Here is a 19,967-nt window from a genome sequence, read left to right as displayed (position 1 = left end):
TAAATAAAAACTCATTATTAAATATATAAAAATTCCAAGTGTTACATAATTATTCACAATATCTAGATTTAATTTTGTATATAATTAATTTTATTTGCAACTTATAGGTTCTTGTGGAGACATAGGCAGTTGTTGCATCTCAGCCCGATGAGGATTCTTCCGGACCTCCACCAATTGATATGTCACAGTTGTTCATCGACGTCATCGGTGGTGAGAAGAAGCATCTTATTTACAGCCTAAGGCGAGAGGAGCACACCTTCATCCAGCCCCATGGCTCTGGTAATTCCAGTGGCACTTCTTCTTATTAATCGTGGGAGGCACTCAAGTGCAAGCTCCAAGCGGAGTGGACTAAGAGTACGACGCTTGAATAGCAAAGCTTGAGCAAATGATGCATCACATGGTACCCATGTTTTGTCCTAGCATTGTTCCACCACTTGCGCTTGCTACACCAACTAGTGCTTTTAGCACTGGTGCACCCGATCCTCCAGCTAACGATGCGATCAGGAAGACTCCTCCTCCTTCATTGTCTCTCATTAGACACTTAGCAGTTTATTTTATATATATTGTATATTATAATATTTTTATTTATAATTAATTAGTTTTATTAAATATTGTTATATATAATTAATTTTATTTTATATTTTTATTAATTTTAATTCTAATTTTCATATATTAATTAGTAAATTATAATTAATATTATATTCTAATTAATTATCAAGAATTATAAAAAAATATAAAATTATGTATTTAGCGACGAAAAAATATAAAATCAAAATAGCAAGGGATTAGCAATGGATAATTATTTAATTAAAAGATTATTTTTAAATAATTATCAATGGTATAGCTACAGACTTATAGCGACAAGTTAGTAATGACATAATAATCTTGAAAAAATAGAATAGTTTTATCGACAACATAGAGACGAATATATTTATTGACGGTTTCTCAACAATGCCTGCACGACGTACGCAACCACTTTGGCTATGCTATTAGCGATGGAATTACAACGACTTTACTATAGCAATATTTATCGACAAATGCATATATCATCACTATTTTTGTAACATCTTTTTTAGCAACGACGAATAGTTATCGCTATCTTCAATTATTGACGCTAGTCCTAATTCACGACGACATTTTCCGTAGTAAAATATAGTTTTTTTATAGTGAATAATAATAATAATAATAATAGAATAATTTAAATTTTTAGTGGATCAAGATGATTAAATTAAATAAGTAATTGATTAATCTAATATTTAAGATGAGTGAGATTAAAATGATAAATTAATAAGTTAAGTGGGGATTAAAAGGAATGACCTAGAAGTATTGTGAGGAAAGAGTTATAAATAAGATAAGTACAAAAGATTCTAGAAAGGGGAATGAAGAATTAAAAGGACAAAGTGGTTATCTGTTGGTTGAAAGACAAAAATAGAAAGGGCTTTATTATTTTCTACTATATTCATTATTTTATAAAAATGATAAATGATATTTTAAATGGAGTTAGAAGACATGGTTGGTGTCTATAGAAAGAGAAGGAGAAGACCATCTCTCTTACCAATGGTTTGGAGAAGTAAAATATGACAAAAGAGAGAGAAAATAAAGAGAGAAATTTTAGTTGTCGAAATTTTTGAAGATCTATTATCTCTTTTTCAAAAACAATAAAGACTCATTTTAATCTCAATCGACTCGTCTCAATCGGAGTTTCAATGATGATGATGATCGTTATGTAGGATGGAGTACAAAAAGAATAAAAGAAGAAAGAAGAAATATAATAAACCGTAAAAATGGAAATAACAATTTATAATTCTTAAAAAAAATTGAATTACCATATAAATAATTAAAAAAAAACCATATCTGGTATAATTTTCTCTATTTTTAATTAAGTTGATAATATATAAGTTCCGTATAATATTGTGGAGAAAATGCTTTCTAAATTCTTTTTGGAGTAATGAGGCTGGTGAAATAGGCTGCTCCAATTGAGTTTCTTTTTTCTAGGTGAGTTTGCCTCCTTAAGTTTGAAGTCAATAAGTAATTCACTCACATTTTAGCTGTCCTGCAAATCTTTTCACCAACTTATCAAAAGTGGTTAATTAAATAATTTTATTTAAATCAGATTTTATAAAAATGTATTTTATTGATTTAGATAAAATTATTTAATTTTAATGTCTAATAAAAATGATTATCATTTATGGTAATTAATATTTAATAATTAAAATTGTGACACATTATTATATTTATCAAAATTAATTAGCATTATGAAAATTATTATATAATAGCTTTAAAAGTTATAATGAAAATATTTAGAATAATTTTTGGTATTATTAAATTATACAAATTTTAAAATATTAATTCTTATTTATAAGATCCAATGGTCGTACAACTAATCACCATCGGTCCAATGACTCACTTTACAGTGTACTCACCGAATCATGATTTGCATAGAGTCTGAGACTAAGAAATTTACTAAGTTATTATATTAATTAGAAAATAAGATTTAATATTACTAATAATCTAATTATATAAAATGCATAATCTTATATGATTCTTTAGTTAAAAAATTTTAATGAAAAATATTATTTAATTATTTTTGTTGGATATTAGGGTTAAATTATGTTAAAATTAAATAGTTTCACTCTAACTCAATACAAATTCATTTTTATATAGTTTGACATTTAGTGTAAAGTTTAAGGACTAAATTGAATTTATTTTATGAATTAAATACTTTAATTGGACTGAATTGGCTGCTTTTATCAAGTAGCTAGTCAAATTGGTCAAAAAGGTAAAATCTCACTGAATTGCGTATCGACTTTAAGTTTCAGGGGGTAAATTGACACTTTAGCGTTTCTAGGTTATTCTATCACTATGCCTTGTAATGTTGGACGGTGGACATCTCTTTCTTTCTTGTGTTTGTTGCTTTCTTATGGACCTGATTGGGGAGAAAAAAGAAATATGCACCTTAGAGAAGAAAGGCAACATCTTCATCCTCACCCTTACCGGCTCAGGCGAACACCGGCTGAACCCGGATCTTATCGACTCCATCCGATCAGCCCTGCGCACAGTGTGTGCTAAGTCAACCTCCCCTTCCTCAGTTCTTATCACCACAGCCCAGGGAAAGTTCTTTTCCAATGGTCTTGATCTGGCATGGGCACAATCCTGTCAGCAACGTTTCAAACTAATGTGTTCAGCACTTCAGTTGCTTGTATCAGAACTAATCTCCCTTCCCATGCCAACAATAGCTGCAGTCACAGGTCATGCTTCGGCAGGGGGAATGATCTTAGCTTTGAGCCATGACTTTATACTCATGAGGAAAGACAGAGGGTTTCTCTACATGAGTGAGATGGACATTGAGCTTGTCATTCCTCACCAGTTCATGGTGTTATTCAAGTGCAAAATCGGGGATGCTATTGTCAGGCAGGAGGTTATCCTGAAGGCTGCGAAACTAACAGCAGAGATGGCGACGGCGAGAGGGATTGTGCACTCTGCGCACGATAGCGCTGAGGCGACTGTTGATGCAGCAGTTAGGCTGGGAGAAGAGCTGCTGAAGAGAAAGTGGAATGGTGATGTATATGGGAAGAATAGGATGGTGCTCCTGAGTGAAGTTTTGGAGGAATCTAAGTTGGATAAGGATGTGGAGGAGATCAAGACTCTGTCAAAACTGTAATGTAAGAAAAGTACAACCTGGGAAATTAAAAGGAATTTCAGAACTTGTAGATGCCAGAGATCTTGGTAGCAATTCTGAGATCTTGGATTATTGTAACTTACAGAATAGAAAATTATTAACATGTAAAAGATTATGAATAGATGCCAGAGAGAAATATGGTACTTGCTTCCTTTTATGTTTTTTAATATGTTATGATAAAGCTTATGAAAATAAAACAATCTCATTTATAAATGAAATGTATAAGATGGACAAGATTTCTCCAGTTTATAACAATTTGTCATTTACAACAATGTAGCCCTTTTAGCCAAAGGAAAAGGCAGAAAACAAATACATTAACTTTCTTACATCAGAGCTGCCACCAAGTTTATGCAACTCAATAATCGAAAATCTGTATTTTGATTATTTTTGAACCTAAAACCCGAAGATTTGATCCCTTTTAGAACCTAAGACCAATGAACTAATTGCCATCCCTACACTGTTAATGCATCAATAAGATTACTGAACTGCTGCAGTTACCTTTTAACTTAGTAGACTTAAGCTTAGACATATTGTTTGATGGCTTACCAGTCTAAGCTTCATGAGAGATCTCTAAAGCTGCTCGTTAAGAAGCCTGTGTCTCTTCCTCCTCAATTCCTTGTAACCATTTCAATCTGAGATCACATCCTGCTTTTGCTGCAACCTGGAATTATTCTTCTGCCATGCCTTTTTGGCAGAGGAACTCTTCTTTAATTTGAATTTTGTTAGTGATTCTGGGACTTGCACCTGCAACGTACATCATTTAGCTCAAATAAAATCAAACAGCACTTGTCTGTTGTATTCTCATGGCTAATCCACATACATTTTGAGCCTCATTTTATTCCCTTGTCTGAATGAAGTTCAAACAAGATACTAAAATACAAGAAGTCATCTCCAATCTCAAAGATCACATTTGGTAAATATGAAAGTATAGATCTTTTAAGAGATTAGGATATTACATTACTGATGAAAATGGAAAATGAAATTGAGAACATTCTATTTATAGGTAACAGACATGGAAATACTTCATTTAAATGATGCAAATTTAAATATTCCAAAACATCAAGAAAACAGATAATCAAAATGCATAATTTCATTATCATGACCGTTGCATACAGAAATAAATCAAAGTGTGAAATAAATGATTAATGCATGGTGGTCACATGTATTGCACGTGAACATTAACTATTTGTCTCGTGATCACTCAGAAAATAAAATAATATATTTTTTTAAATTTAGCATTATAAACATTTCTAGTGTTAAAATAACTATAAAATTCTTTTATATAGTAAATTCATCTACAAATAAACCATTTTATAGCTCATAACTTATATTAATTATTTTTATAGCTAGTAAAAAATAAATTTATTATATTATTAAAGAAAACTGAAGATTCACATATATTATAAAAGTATATTAATTCAATAAAATAGTATAATAATATTGAAATTAATAATCCTAATAAGGATAATATAACAGGACTAACTCTATTTGAATTTTTCTTTCATCAAACATTTTTTTCATTAAAAATCTAATATAGCACTAATGGATGTTAAACCTTGACTTATCATTTTTTCTTTCAATCTTTTTTTTTTCTATTTTTGTCATATTTTCTATTTGATATATGTTCTTATAAAATTAGTTATCATTATCGTTATAAAATTTGTATATTATCCACCATAACATAAAGTTATAATAAAATATATCAATTATCAATAATATTAATTATAACTCATATATTGTCCACCATAATATAAAATTACAATAAAATATATTAATTATCAATAATATTAATTTTAGAGCATGATATTACATAAGTATTAATATATTTTAGATTTTTTAAATTTTATTCTAAGTTATTTTATATTTTTTATATTTTATATTTTATACTTCATTAAATATTTATTGAAATTTTGATTTTTCATAAAGGATGTTAATTTGCAAGTTGGTGATTTATTTCAAATTTCTCATGTAGTTATAAATATGCATGCAATTATTTAGTTAATAAATTCAAATCTCAGTACTAATAAGTTTTAATAGTTATTTCAATTATCCTAATAAATAAAATATCAAAATTATTTCTTTATTATAATTAAATTCAACTTCTTTCTCATTTTGATAAAGAGATTTTTATAAATTAATAAAAATATTTACAATTAAAAGTAGCTACTCAAGCCAAGAGATTCAAATAGACTAAAAAAAGTCTTCAACTTCTCATATATTAATGAAAATATAAAATTAAATTTTATATATTTATGAAACTTTATTAATAATATAAATTTTTGTAATAATATAGAAAGGTAGGAGAAAAGAAAGGAGAAGGTGGCTAAGGTTTAAAAGTGTGTATGAGTGTGCCTGTAAGGTTTTGAAAGGAGGAAAAATGATTTTATATGTAGGTTGGTTAGGTTTATGGAAATTAAGGGTTATGATAGGTTGTAGGGTTGGAAACGGACTGCCGGAGTTGTGCCACGTCATTTAATGAGTTTTCTGTCTAAAAAGGACATGGTACTAGGCAAGAGAGGCCTTGAACCCGACCTGAGCTTGTGCTTGCTTAGCCTGAGCTCATGTGAGCTTAGACTGAGCTTGGGCAAGCTCAACCTGTCAGCTTAGGTAAAATGCGGTTTTCACGTTCGAGGGTCATCAAGGTCAATCCTCAGGGTATTTTCTCAAACTTTCACATAAATTCCTTTTTTAAAAACATTCACCAACTAAAATATTTTATCATCGAGCTTATAAAAATTTTGGTTCGAAAATTCAGTGTTAACAGGACTTAATTACAAAAAAAGTTGAAATTCAATGTTAACAGGGCTTAATTACAAAAAGTTGAAATTCAGGGGCCCAATTATTTTTTATGCCATTATATAACCTATGAGCATGTAGATGATATGATAAAGGTCTTTTCTAGCTTAACAAAAATCTCAAGTTCGAGATTTCGGTATGCAGTTGTGCTAAAACTCTTGAGGTAGTAATTTTCAATCTACAGAAGTCCTACTAGGCACGCTTTAGACTAGTTAGAGTAATTTAGAATAAGACTCTTGAAGTAGTGTTTTACTATCCGCAAGGATCCTACCCAACATGCTCTAAATTAGTTAGACTAACTCTTGATACTAGATAAAAAAAATTATATAAATTTTATTCATTGGGTTAAAAAGATTATGCTAAGAATATGGATTAAGCGATAATCACTAAGTTCACAGTATATCTACTTCTTTTATAGTGCTCTATCCTTTCGCTGTGAATTACATTATTTTCTTGTAGGAATGTTTAAAATCGAACTGGTAACTCGACCAACTTGAAAGATCCGATAAAAACTGAAAAAAATATATTGGGTTTAAACTGTCTTGTTAGAAGATGGTTTGAAAATGATCAAAATCAAATAAAAATGGGTTGGATTCAGTTTTGAACTTAGAAAATACTATAACTTGACGTAATCCAATGTAAAGTTAAAAAATAGTATAACCAAATGAGGATGCTTAATGGTTCTTCACTTGTGTGTGCATGTGATGCCAATTTGTTCATTTGGGTATAAACAAAAGAGTTAAAAATTGCATGAGATTTTTGTTATTTGTTTTGACCTATGTTTATAGCTTGAAAGGAGAGTAGTTGTCACGACCCCACCCGTGGGCCCGTGACCGGCACTAGGGAATGGGTAGGCTTAAGGCCACCGAAACCCGTAGTAAGCCTGACACTCACTGATTTAAACAAATCTCATCTCAAATTAATATTATTAAAACCACAAATTATCTTAATAGTTACACTTTACAAAATTACTTCGGTCTACCAGAAAAACTAGGCGATACCCGAAGCTCAGAAAATTTACAACTGATACATCTACTAATTACTACTACTGCGGAGAATCTAAGATTTACCAATTTACATACCAAATCAAATACATCACCCGATGATGAAGGAGTCGGGTTACTGAATAAGAGTCGCAGGAGAACCAACAGTCACGAATCTGAAAAACAGTAAAAATGAGACTGTCAGTCTCGAGAGTGAGTTAAAATCATATATCTATAACAGTTTCAAATATCTCAATGTCACCTTATTTAATTTTAAAATAATTAATAAATCACGCGAACCATACGTGTCATGCCATGCTTAAACAAAATTTATTCCACATGCAACGGGACGGAGTACTTCAGTATAACCCTAATCCCAACTCTAACATCTCGATTTATTTCAACACTTATATCTCAACTAACCTCAACTCTAACATCTCAAACCTCTCATTCCAACAGGACTGGCGCCCAGAGAGCAAAGCTCGACCAGGGACCTTACCTCCAGTCCGGTCACTTAACTCTCAGCCTTAGCCTTTCGGCTCTCTTATCCAATAAGATCATGCCCAGAGAGCATAGCTCGACCAGGGACCTTACTTCCGGTCACTTAAATTTCCAAATAAGCCGGCTACCAGAGAGCAATGCTCGACCGGGGACCTTTACTCCGGCAACCACACTCTACTAAGCCCAGAGAGCGATGCTCGACCGTAAGGTAGTCCTAATCTTTCTTTCTCAAAATTTTTACCTCTTTACCCTTTCCTATCTCTCTCATATTATACTGGAACACTCATCCAACTCCTATGTTCTACCTCGTCCCATCCCGAGTCATCATGCAATATTAAAATTGGTGATAAAGGAAAAACATATTTAAATAATAATTAAAAGCATCATGAAAATAATGATAATAATTAAATGAAAAATTAAAATTGCAAATGAATAATCACAGTAGCAAATCAAATTTTATGCATGACACGTGCATAAGCGATATATGACTTTAACTCACAGAATTGGGCGACCTCCTAGCTCTGCTCCGGTGCCTCGGTAGGAGCGAGCCGAACGAACTGACAATCTAGTCACGGAAAACAATTTATCAAAACGATGAAACAATCGATCATTAATCCTAGGTCTAGACTCCTAGGACTGACTGTCTAAGAATCTCGACTCAGGAGAATTCTATCGAAAATCCGGCAGAACCTCCTCTACAACACGAACATTACCCCCCGTAAAAACGGGTCCAGGACCTGCCAGAAGAACACTCCAAATATCCAACAATTTAAACAACGGGAGTCGGGTCCCCAAACTTCACTATTTCCCGACTCCGCCACACAGCACAAAATACGAGGCAAGCAAACTGACAGACAATTATTTATGACTCACAAATATCATCAAATACTCAATATAATCCAATAAACACAAATTTAAAATCAAAGGATTTCTAAGATCAACGGCCAGAGAAAATTACCGAGACGCTCGATCGCTCGGTCGACTCGCCTCCAGCCGCCGGAGTCCGATCGACGATCCGAACACACCATCGGACTCACAACGACGCGCTGATGACGATCCCTGCTTCCGATTTTTCGATCTGACACCCGATCATCCGGAGAGATTTGCGGACGATCTCGACCGTCGATTTGCAAACGGAGCCCGATCGCCACAAAACCAGTGCCATCGCGAAGCTTGAGCTGAGGAGAATCGGGATATGTCCTCCGATCGTCCATCCTCCTCCGGAAAAGCTGAAAAATGCGGCTGCCCCCTACTTTCTCTCTCCACCGGATCTTCCGACTTCCATTCCTTTCAATATCAACATTAGGCCCCCAAACTTTTCCTTATTGTAATTTGGTCCCTCCACTTTCTTGATTACTTACAATTTCATCCCGCAGAATTCCAATTTAACCCCAAACTTCTTTTTAGCCTTTCAATTAAGCCCCTAACTATTTAATTTGGGCCAAAACCGAATTATTGAAAATATACAATTACAAAAATACCCCTGACCGACATATTTATTTACGAAAATACCAAACTCACAAATTTCCATTAAACCCTCATAAAAATAAAATTATACTTTTAATCCTTATTCCAAAATAATCCTCCAATTAAATCCTATACACAATTAAATTAAATAATCAATTTCCAACTCAAAATTTAATACTACTAATCAATTATAATACCAATTTTCTCAAAATTCTTTTATAAAAACATCCCTTACAATTTCTATCATAATTTTCTAATATATAATTTTATTTATATAAATATGCATTTGGGAAAATTTGAATAACCAAAATATAATCATTTATCAAATAGTTTACTTGAATAAAAATAAAGCTAAAATTAACTTAAATAAAAACTCACTATTAAATATATAAAAAAAAAATTCCGGGTGTTACAGTAGTAGTATTGTGCATGAGGATGCTTACTGGTGTTCTTCACTTGTCTACATATATATAAAAAAGAAACATGCATTCTTTTGTGCCAAAGCCATTTTTTAAATTTCACTTGTCATAGTTCTATCTTTGGCCTGCACCACACTTCTCTCTAGCATTGGAATTTCTGATTGAACTGCCTTAGACAAAAACTAGAAGGGTCATTCCCATCTAGGTTTTGATTTCATCTCCCTTTAATTCAATTTTGTTTCTAAATAGGTCCAGTATGATTAAGGCCATTGCTCAAATTTTAGAATTGGATTCTGATGTCTTTTTACTTTATATATATATACAGAAATCAGCTTACCACCTCTGCCTTTTGGCTGTGCTCAAAATATTGTCATGTTTTATTTTTAAACCAACAATTTTGTCTGTGTTTGCTTCTCCCCAATTTTTGATGTAATATTTTACTTTGTGTTTGATAGTGGTCTATAAATTATTTTATTTTTTGGACAAGTATCAAGATGATAGGAGGGATATCAACTCTTACAATTTTGAATATTTTCATTAAAGTTATTTAATATTACAATTATACATATTTGGTTTAGATGTAATTGCATATTTTTTTAATAGAATAATTTTGAATTTATTATAGTTAATTATCAATATTTAGTTTTTAAAATAAAAAATTAAATTTAAATAGGATTACTAAATCTAAATATAAATAGATTATTAGCGACCGGAACTTTAGAGACCATCACATGTGGTCTCTAAGTGGTCGCTATATAAGTTTAACGACCATTTAGAGACAACATCTAGTGGTCTCTAAATCGTTATTTTATTGTATGAAATATGTAAGTAAAATATTGACTAAATTAATTGCATTTTTTCTAATCATGGATTAGTTGATGAATATTTGTTTCATTATTTTATATTGCAAGACTATTTTTGGTGTTGGCTACTACTATAGTGCCATTAAAACTCACTTTGTTTGACATTTGTTAGCTGGTTCAATTTTTACAAATTATCGTATAATTTTGTTTATTCAAAACTGTCCATTATTTTGGATGGTTGAATTATAATGAATATATAAGTATAGTACTAATCTTTAGTTATTTATTGGTGATTGTATACTAATTTTTAGCTATTTACAATTGATATTGTTTCATATAACACAAAATTGCTAGCTTTATTGGTGATTGTATACTTATAATTTTATGCTTATTACTTTACATATTTGTTACTAGGATTTATTTTTGGATTATATTTTTGAAATCGAATTCAACTAAAAATGGATCAATCCAAATTTATTAATTTTTCAATTTCAAATATTAGATTCGGTTTTAAATAAATACAACTCAACTGATATAGTAAAGCAATAAACCTGATGCAATTACTTATGTATCTCTCTTCTTTATTTTAACAAACAACAAAATATTAAAAGTAAGAACTTGAAATTGTTTCATTCTTTTTCATGTATGGTCAGAGCATTTTTGCTCAATAATTCAAGTTTATACGATCTCCAAATAAACTATAACCAAATTTTCATTGAGAATCTTAATAGATCTTAATCGAACTTAAAACGTTACAAGCATGTAGTAATTTTTTAAGATTTTAGCAACGAAATAACGTTATTAGCTTTTTATTTTTTTTTCCTTTTAAAGTTTAAATGATAAATGGAGAGATAACATTTCTTTTATGACTTTTGTGATGTCAAATCTAGTTGTAAAATTCAAATTCATTTTCTGTAATCAGCTTTTTATTTTATTTTTTCCTTTAAAGTTTAAATGATAAATGGAAAGATAAAAAATTCTTTATTATTTAAAGACTTGCACAATTTTTTAAATTTTTAATTTTAACATCATATTTTAATATTAATTTTAATTTTTTTATTATTGTCCGAGTTCACATTATTTTAACATTAATTTTAAAAAATGTGAACTCTTTCCGATAATCATAATCACTCTTAAAGTTCAATACTAAATAATTGAAATTAATTTAAAAATTTAGCACTAGATTTGATAATATTGCAAATAGCAGTTAACCCTAGCAACAAACTAAGCAAATGTGCAAATCGCTTGCCTATTGAAAAAATAGGAAACCACTATTCTGGCATACCAGAATGAAGGTGTTTTCACTGAGATGATGAAATAACAAACCACCCTAAAGAAAACTTCATACAAGTAACCTAAGCCATCATAACCACTACAATTTATCACCAAAAACTGAAGATCCTGTAACAATATCTGTAGAAATGTTCACTGGAAAATTTAACTAAACTGCTCCAAGTATTAACCCATAAAACTCAAACAGACTTCAGATTTTTATTGTCTGAGAACCTACATCTCACCTAAAACTGAACCTCAAACAATAAAGAAAAACTCAGATAACATGAGAGAATTACATAAACAAGTTGGGCCTTGAAGCCTTATATGTGGTCTTAAGTTTCCTACTGGGTGGCCTAACCTTCTTAAACACCAGTGGGAACTTAATTTTAGAGTTGTGGAACTGCTTAGTGCTCTCCCTCTTGCAAAGCTTAGCTGGTATGGTGGCTGTTTTGATGATCTGAATGCATGAGAACCTTACTCGGTGACGAGAAGCCATCTCAGTGTACATCTGTTCCACAGCACCATTAAGAGTAGTGTCTCTGTATTCCTTGTACATGTTATGATACCCAGTTCTGCTTTGGTATCTCAACCAGATACCATAGTTCTTAATCTTGGTAGGACTCTTCTCAAAAATCTGCAAGCAAATAATTTTTTTTAATAAAAATGAAAATGGGAGCATTGATTAGAAGTGGCTGGTTTCCATGTATAAAAGAAAATCAATCTTATAAACAAGAATATTCACAGCATCCAAACTGCACCTATGCTTTCCCCATATGAATAAAACAAGACCCAGGCCAAGGATATAACATTTATAAAATTACTAAAATGGCTTAAGCCAATTAGTAACAATAACAGAAATTTGGATCTAGGGAAAGTTACCCTTACAATATTCCTATATTACATAAACCACCTTTCCAACTCAATTCGTTGGAAACCTTAATTGCAACATAGTTTTGCTTCGTAAATCTTTATCCTTCATACCAGTGGATTATTTTACACCATAATAAATGTGCAAGCTATTACTTGGCTACACGTAACATAAGCCATTACTAATACATCAGCAAAGGTTAAAAACTACTGTTGTTGGTAGTTGTCATATATTTTGACATAAGAGGTGCATTTGCATAATTTAAAGATGTCTTAAACAGTAAGCAAATTATTTATTCTTATAAATATTATCTAAAGCTTTAATATGATGCATCAAATGCATGAAGGATAGTCAATAGTAATAATCCTTGAGAATCTATTTACATGTCACCAAGGAAAACATAACATGGAAGGGAAAGAACTTGGTGGGAATGTGAGGAGCTTTTAAGGAGATTCATCTACAAGTGATGAATTTGCCCTCAGGTTTTATGATATGAATTCAATATCTCATCCAAAGCCTCTACTACCCAACAATTTGCTTAGCTTAGGTATTAATAATTACATTACATTCATATAGGACCACAAAGTATCAACAAATTACAACGTGCAAACAAAATCCATTCTCTCAAATAACTATAGCAGGCAATGCGCAACAACTTTTAGAGAAAAGGCAACAAAACATAAGAAGATTAGGAAAGATTCACAAGATAAATTAATTAAGTTATTTTATGATCAAATTTTTAATGAATTTTTTCAACTAAATCCATCTCAAAACCCCACAGACTAATAGAAGTCCATCATTTTTAACTGTCATTAACTATTATTGACTTCATAGTCAACTGCATTCATTAAAGAGAATTTCAACCATGATTCTCTCCTTGATCCTACTCCAACCCCTCGCTGAAATCTTCAAGGAACTCAAGCCATGCCATATCTTTGATGACCACAAGATCCATCTCCATCATCCAATGTATGCACATTTGCATCAAGAGATGTAAAACTAAAGCACCATAGAGAAAAGTAATATTGTTGATTCCAGTAATTGTACTATCGCATGCATGAGGCAATCAAGAATAGACATTGCTGACAAAGTCCAAAAAAGCATAAGGCTGATACCTCATTGATAGCTAAAACTTGCCCATTGCTCCTTTTAACCTTCTTCAGTTTCCTCAAGAAATACCTAAAACATTAGCATAACAAACAAATTAGATCATTAGCTAACAAAAGAAAAAAAAGGGAACATCAAAAACTGAAAAATGAGAAAGTTTCAATTCCCTAACCAGAACTTCGATTTGGCACGAACTTCATTGGTGCTCCAGAGTTTCATACGGTAAATCTTTGGATGGTCATCATTCTCTGTTGGTAGAGCTCTCCCTACCACCTGGTACTGGTGGAACTGTTCAGACAAAAATAAACCAATTCAACACAAGACAAAGCATATCCTCTGATAATGCAAAACCCATCAGAGGCCAGTTCTTTGTTATACTCATAAAGCCTTTGATTGCATTCTAGTTTAGAAGAACTTGCAGAAATCAAGACAAAGCTAAAGTTCGTACTGAGAAAGCTTAATTTCAAAAAGCAAGAAATAAATAAAGGAGCGAAATGCATACCCTGAAAGTAACCATTTCTAATGAAGAAGCTTTTACCGAGACAAGAAGACGAGCAGGTAGAGGCTCAGCCTAGAGGAACGGCTCGTTTATACGAAGCGGCGCTCATATAAGAGACGAGGAACCCTAGGGCCCGTTTGGATGCGAGATTTTAAAAGGAATAAGGTTCAATTTGGCCCTTGAACTTTGCAGTCACGTTCAATTAAACCCTTCAATGTAGCTATTTTTTAAGAGATTCAAATGCATGTGCTTTAGTGTCCATTTTGGCCACTCAACTTCTAATATAGGCTCAATTTAGCCACTTAATTTCTAATATAGGCTCAATTGGACCCTTAAAATAATTTAAATTATACTTGATTTAATTATATAATTTAATTTATATATTAATTTTTTTTTTATATATTTCAGATTTTAAATAAGTTAGTGGAAGTCATAGGGAGACCGATAAAGTAGTAACAATGATGGTGTTGTAAAATTTCGTTTATATTTTTACTTCTTAGTGATAATGTTGGTAATTCTTTATTGATTTGTGGAAAAGTAATAGCGGTGGTGATAAGTATTTATTAAATTGTGTTAATTTAAAAATATTTATATTTATTTTTTAAAATTTTTAACTTAGAAAAAAAATAAAATTCAATTTGACTCTTCAACTTGTTGTTCGAGTTTAGTTTGACCTTCAAAAGTTTGTGATGAGACTCAATTTGGCTGTTTTTTCATGCTATTGTTATAGTGTGTGCAACGAACTCGTTTAGAAAATGGCTAAATTAAATATATTCAGAAATTTTATAAGTTATATTGACTATAAAAAAAGAATCAAATTGAACCTGACTGTAAAGTTTGAGAGCCAAATTAAACCTTATTCCATTTTAAAATAAAAAATTAAATGAAAAGTTATTTAAATAATCCTTTTTATTCCTATTTTATTTTGTAAATAATGTTACAATTTATGAACACCCTATAACCGTCAAAATGGTTTCAAAAGACAATATTAATTTTTATATTTTCAATAAATAAGAATTGAGACCGGAAACTAATCGAGCTACGTAGAGCTTTAATAAATTTAAATTTGGTTCTTTACCATTTGTATAAATTTGAATCCATTTTAATTTTAATAATAAAAAACTCAAGTCAAATTTGAGTTTAACTTATTAAAATTTAATTATTAAATTTAATTTAAATTTTTTAATTCTATTAATTTATTTAATTAATATAATTTATTTTTTTAATATATTGAATCGACTAAGTTTATATAAATTAATAAATATGTATGTATATAAAAAATAAAATAATTACAATAAAAAAAATTTATATTCTTAAAGTGTTTAAACATAAGTTTTTTAATGAGTTAGTTTACGATCAAATTTATAAATCTATAAAACGAGCTAACTTGCGAGCTAACAGTCAAGTATTGATAAGCTTGAGCTTGGTTTATTAATATTAATGAGCCTTATATTAATGAATTCGAACAAGCTTTTACTGAGTTGAGAGGCTTGGTTCGTTTGCAGCCCTAGTAAGATTATCATAATTAATAATTAAAGACATATATACTAATACTTTTATATAAACATATTCTACACGTAACTCATATGTTATATAAGTTAGTTAAAAAATTTCATACTCCATAACACATCCATTCTTTATTAATAAATAAATAAATTATAATTATAATTATCTTAGTTATCAATATAATAATTAAAAACTAAAATAACTTATAAAAATTTATAAGATTTATTGAAATTAGCATCATCATGTACTGATATAATAATTAAACTTAAAATCAAGATGTATTTTAAATATAAGGCAATCTATAATATTTTTCATTTTTTTCTTAACTTAATTATATTGTATTTAAATTATTTTTACCAAATCTCATAAATACTCTTAAATAAGATAAAAATAATAATTTATAGAAAATTATATTAAGTTATTTCTCATTATTAATTAATTATAGAATTTACTTTTTATGGTAAATGATTGATTGATTAAATTGATAATTATCTTTTTTCTAAGTAAATAATCAAATTCTCATTACTTTTTTAGTAATTAGTGATTATTTAAAATATTATTTAAAATAAGTAAATTGCTTAAGAAAAAAATTAAGATTCATTTGTCTATATAAGAAAATAAGTGTAATAAAGGATTAAAATATTAAGGTTGTGTTAGGTTGAAATCCATTAATTAATTTTTATGTTTGATATGTTAAATAATAACTATGAAATATTTAAAAGAGATAAAATTGTGACGGAGAAAAATTAGAATAAGAAAAATTTAGGCACAACGCATATTTAAACATTTAAATTTTGATAATATAGTCATTTGAACACTTAGCTTTTAATTCAATTTAACAAATATTTAAATTTTATTTTTATAATATATTTTAAACACTTTTTATTTTTAATTTAACCTAACAGACACTTCAACTTTATTTTATAATAACATTAAATGTCTATTCATAATACATGTGAAAGGGTTAAATAATGCCACATGTAAAAATGCATTTAAATATCACAAATAATATAAGTTGAGGCGTCTATCAATTCAGATCGAAAATTAAAATTTTAAGATGACCAAGTAGTCGAAGTTCATATGTCTAAATTTGCATTTGGCTAAAAAATTTGTATAAAAAGAAGAAATGGTGAAATCAAAAGGGGTACTTTGATCTTATGAATATATTGACTTACTAATGTGAAATTTATTTTAAATTCTACCTATTTTATTAGGATTTAGTTTAATTATAATTAATTTTATAAATTTAATTATATAAAATTTAAATAAATTTTCATTTTAATCAAACATATAATTGTAGATTTACAAATAAATTTCATAAACACAATATAAATCTTCTTCATTCTTGATATTTTAAAGCAAATTCAAATTAATCAATTTTGTTCTAAATTTTCATTCTATTATGAATTATGTTTAGTCTATTTTTATACTCTTATAAATATAGATATCTTTAATAACAAAATATCACCCAAAGAAAATAAAAGTCTTCATGTAAACCCTCAATCAGGAATGAACTAGAGACCTGACAAAGAATCTATCCAAAATTAACAGCTTTAAACAATTTATATATATGAAAGATCCTACGAAGTTTATTAGTGATAATATATCCATTTTAGGTCTCTTGAGCTTAAAATATCCAAATTAGTCTATACTTAAGTTTAATTATTCAAGCAGTCCTTCCTCGAACCTCATGAACTTAATTTTTAATTTAATTCTCCTTAAAGTCGTATAATATTTTAAAAAATCATCAAATAAATATATGTTTGAATAAGCTCTGAACATCTCTAAATATCTAAATATCGTATAAAGATACGTAATAAATATTTACTTATTTGGAGTTTTAGGCGGATCCACTATGCCTCCTATGGATCCCATTTGCCAAGATCACTTTAAAGTAATTTACTAGAAGCTGGCGGATCTACTTGGCCTCTAATACATCTACCAGGATCAGCCTTATGAATAAACTTTTGTTTTGGTCTTTAAACATTTTTCTTAAATAATCTTTGGTTTCTTCCATTGTCAACATATAATCTCACTCAAAGATACATATATTTCTCTCTTGAAACATTTTACAAGGCTCTTTAAACTATAAGAAATATTAAAAATCTTATATTTAGAGACGGACACAATTCATTGTTACATAGCGACAAAATAATGACGGGTAAAGACTATCAGTTTAGTTTTGATAGTAACGACAACTTAGCGAAGGCTTAGTGACGATGCTTTAGCGACAGACACTAAGCCCTTACTAATTTGGGCACCAAATTTGGCGCATAAATTAGCCACAGTTTGATGCAATAAAGACAAGAATTACAAATTATCCTTTAAGCTTTCAAGGAGGTCCAATGACAAGATCCAAGTCCAAAAGGATGCAAGAAGCTTTGTTGAGCTTAATTAAAGACATTTGGAGTGTTCAAACACAACAAGGCTCAGTCCGAGATTTAGGATTGCAAAAAGGATCCAAAATCATCAATTTAGTGCAATAAGTTTGGGCTGAACTCATAGGTCCAATAAGATTCATTTGAAGCCTTTTTTATTTTCATTTTATTAGGTTTTTCTTAAGTTATAGTGTGATTAGTTGTCTTTTAGAGTTACAAAACTAAAATCTTGTGTTTGATTCTTACTTATCAAATCATACTTGGTTTGTGGCGTTTGGAGTTGAATTCAAGTGCTAGTTTCATTGTTGGAACTAGTTTTTCCTAACTTCACTTGAGGAGATCTTTGGGTTTTGGAACCATCTTGATTGGAGGGTGTTTTCTTGCATTCTATATGTATCATAACTCATTGGTTATTGGGGTGTGTGGTTGCTAAGATGATGATTTCCTATCACAGTTAGTAACAACTTGGCGACGAGTGTTTAGCGACGATGTGCTTGCCATCGGTAAAATCTAGTGCCAAGGAGGAGCAAAAGTTTGGCCCCCTTTCTTGTTAGTTTAGCAACGACAGTTGCCATCACTAATCTAGGTCAATCAGCGACAGCTCGACCGCTGTTGCTAGAGTCAACAAATGATACCGTCATTAAAAGGAGTCTAACAATATATCTATGTAACCCTATAATTTAGCAACATATATGAATATGTTGCTAATGTGGTTATAGAAACGGTGGCATTTCTGGACTACAATGATGTAATCCTAAAATTTAGCGACAGATGGCGTCTATCGCTAGAGCAGTCTAATGAAACGATGATATTTTATAGTGTTTTTTTATATTTACCTAAAATTGAACGACAAATAGTGTCCATCGTTGAATTTTAAGTTTTTAAAAATGCTAGTTCCCTTCCTTTTCCTTTTTTTCTCTCCTCTCCCTCCTCCTTCCTACCTACTCTCTCCTCTCACTCCCCCTCTCTTCCCCTCCCCCTTCTCTAGTGTCGCCATCGCCATCGTTGGGTCTCTCTATCTTCCCCATATAATCGTTGTTTCTCTTTCTTCCATCATCATTCCATCTCTCTAGCATCCCTCCTCTCCCCGGTGAAGGTATTTATTTTTTTTTATTTAGTATTTAGTATTAATTCCTTGTATTTGGTTTTTGTATTTTTATATTTTGTGCATTAAATTTAGGTTAATTGTGTATAAAACTTATTTTTGTGTACTAGGTTATATTTTAAAAAAATTAGGTTATAAATTTAATAAATCTAACTATGTTAAAAAATTAAGTATAGAAAATTAGGTTAAATTTAATTAAATAAAATTCTTGTTATATTTAATTTAGTATATTTTATTAAGTTGTATTTTTAAAAAACTAGGTTAAAAAATTTTATATTCTTACATTTTATAATTTAATTTATATTTATTAAGTTTAATTTCTGTTAATGAAGTTTTAAGTTTTAGATTTAATTTTTATAATATATGTTATGATAAATATTTGTTAAATCTATTATTAATTAGTTTAAGGTGTGATTTTTATTGTAATTTTTATTCATTATTAATTATTAGTGTAAATATTGAATTATAATTTTATAGTTTGATTCTTTTATATAATTTTTTTTATTATATACATTTATTTTCATATTCGGAAGAAAAGGAGAATCGGGACAAAATTGACCAAACGGAAGAGATCCAAGTGA

The 19,967-nt window shown here is 29.8% G+C and overlaps 2 protein-coding genes across 2 annotated transcripts; one reads left to right on the top strand and one right to left on the bottom strand.

The window, feature by feature from the left end:
- Window positions 1-2,878: 2,878 nt before the first annotated feature.
- On the top strand, window positions 2,879-3,800 carry LOC8258723 (enoyl-CoA delta isomerase 1, peroxisomal). The gene has a single exon (XM_002528449.4). The coding sequence runs from the start codon at window positions 2,921-2,923 to the stop codon at window positions 3,659-3,661; it is 741 nt and encodes a 246-aa protein (XP_002528495.3). The 5' UTR covers window positions 2,879-2,920; the 3' UTR covers window positions 3,662-3,800.
- An 8,199-nt stretch (window positions 3,801-11,999) lies between these two features.
- On the bottom strand, window positions 12,000-14,554 carry LOC8258722 (60S ribosomal protein L18a). The gene is made up of 4 exons (XM_002528450.3): window positions 14,401-14,554; window positions 14,071-14,186; window positions 13,907-13,970; window positions 12,000-12,557 (listed from the first exon to the last, which is right to left on the bottom strand). The coding sequence occupies exons 1-4, from the start codon at window positions 14,413-14,415 to the stop codon at window positions 12,216-12,218; spliced, it is 537 nt and encodes a 178-aa protein (XP_002528496.1). The 5' UTR covers window positions 14,416-14,554; the 3' UTR covers window positions 12,000-12,215.
- Window positions 14,555-19,967: the final 5,413 nt, after the last annotated feature.

The sequence above is a fragment of the Ricinus communis genome, chromosome 9 (assembly GCF_019578655.1).
Source record: "Ricinus communis isolate WT05 ecotype wild-type chromosome 9, ASM1957865v1, whole genome shotgun sequence".
Classification (NCBI taxonomy): domain Eukaryota; kingdom Viridiplantae; phylum Streptophyta; class Magnoliopsida; order Malpighiales; family Euphorbiaceae; genus Ricinus; species Ricinus communis.
The sequence above is the reverse complement of the archived record's forward strand: the minus strand, read 5'-3'. Positions and strand labels throughout refer to the sequence as shown.

Coding starts and splice junctions, on each gene's coding strand:
- LOC8258723 (XM_002528449.4), top strand. CDS start 2,921: ATGGACCTGATTGGGGAGAAAAAAGAAATATGCACCTTAGAGAAGAAA.
- LOC8258722 (XM_002528450.3), bottom strand. Junction 13,971..14,070: donor CGTGCCAAATCGAAGTTCTG/GTTAGGGAATTG, acceptor CTAATGTTTTAG/GTATTTCTTGAGGAAACTGA. Junction 12,558..13,906: donor AAGTTTTAGCTATCAATGAG/GTATCAGCCTTA, acceptor ATTTGCTTGCAG/ATTTTTGAGAAGAGTCCTAC.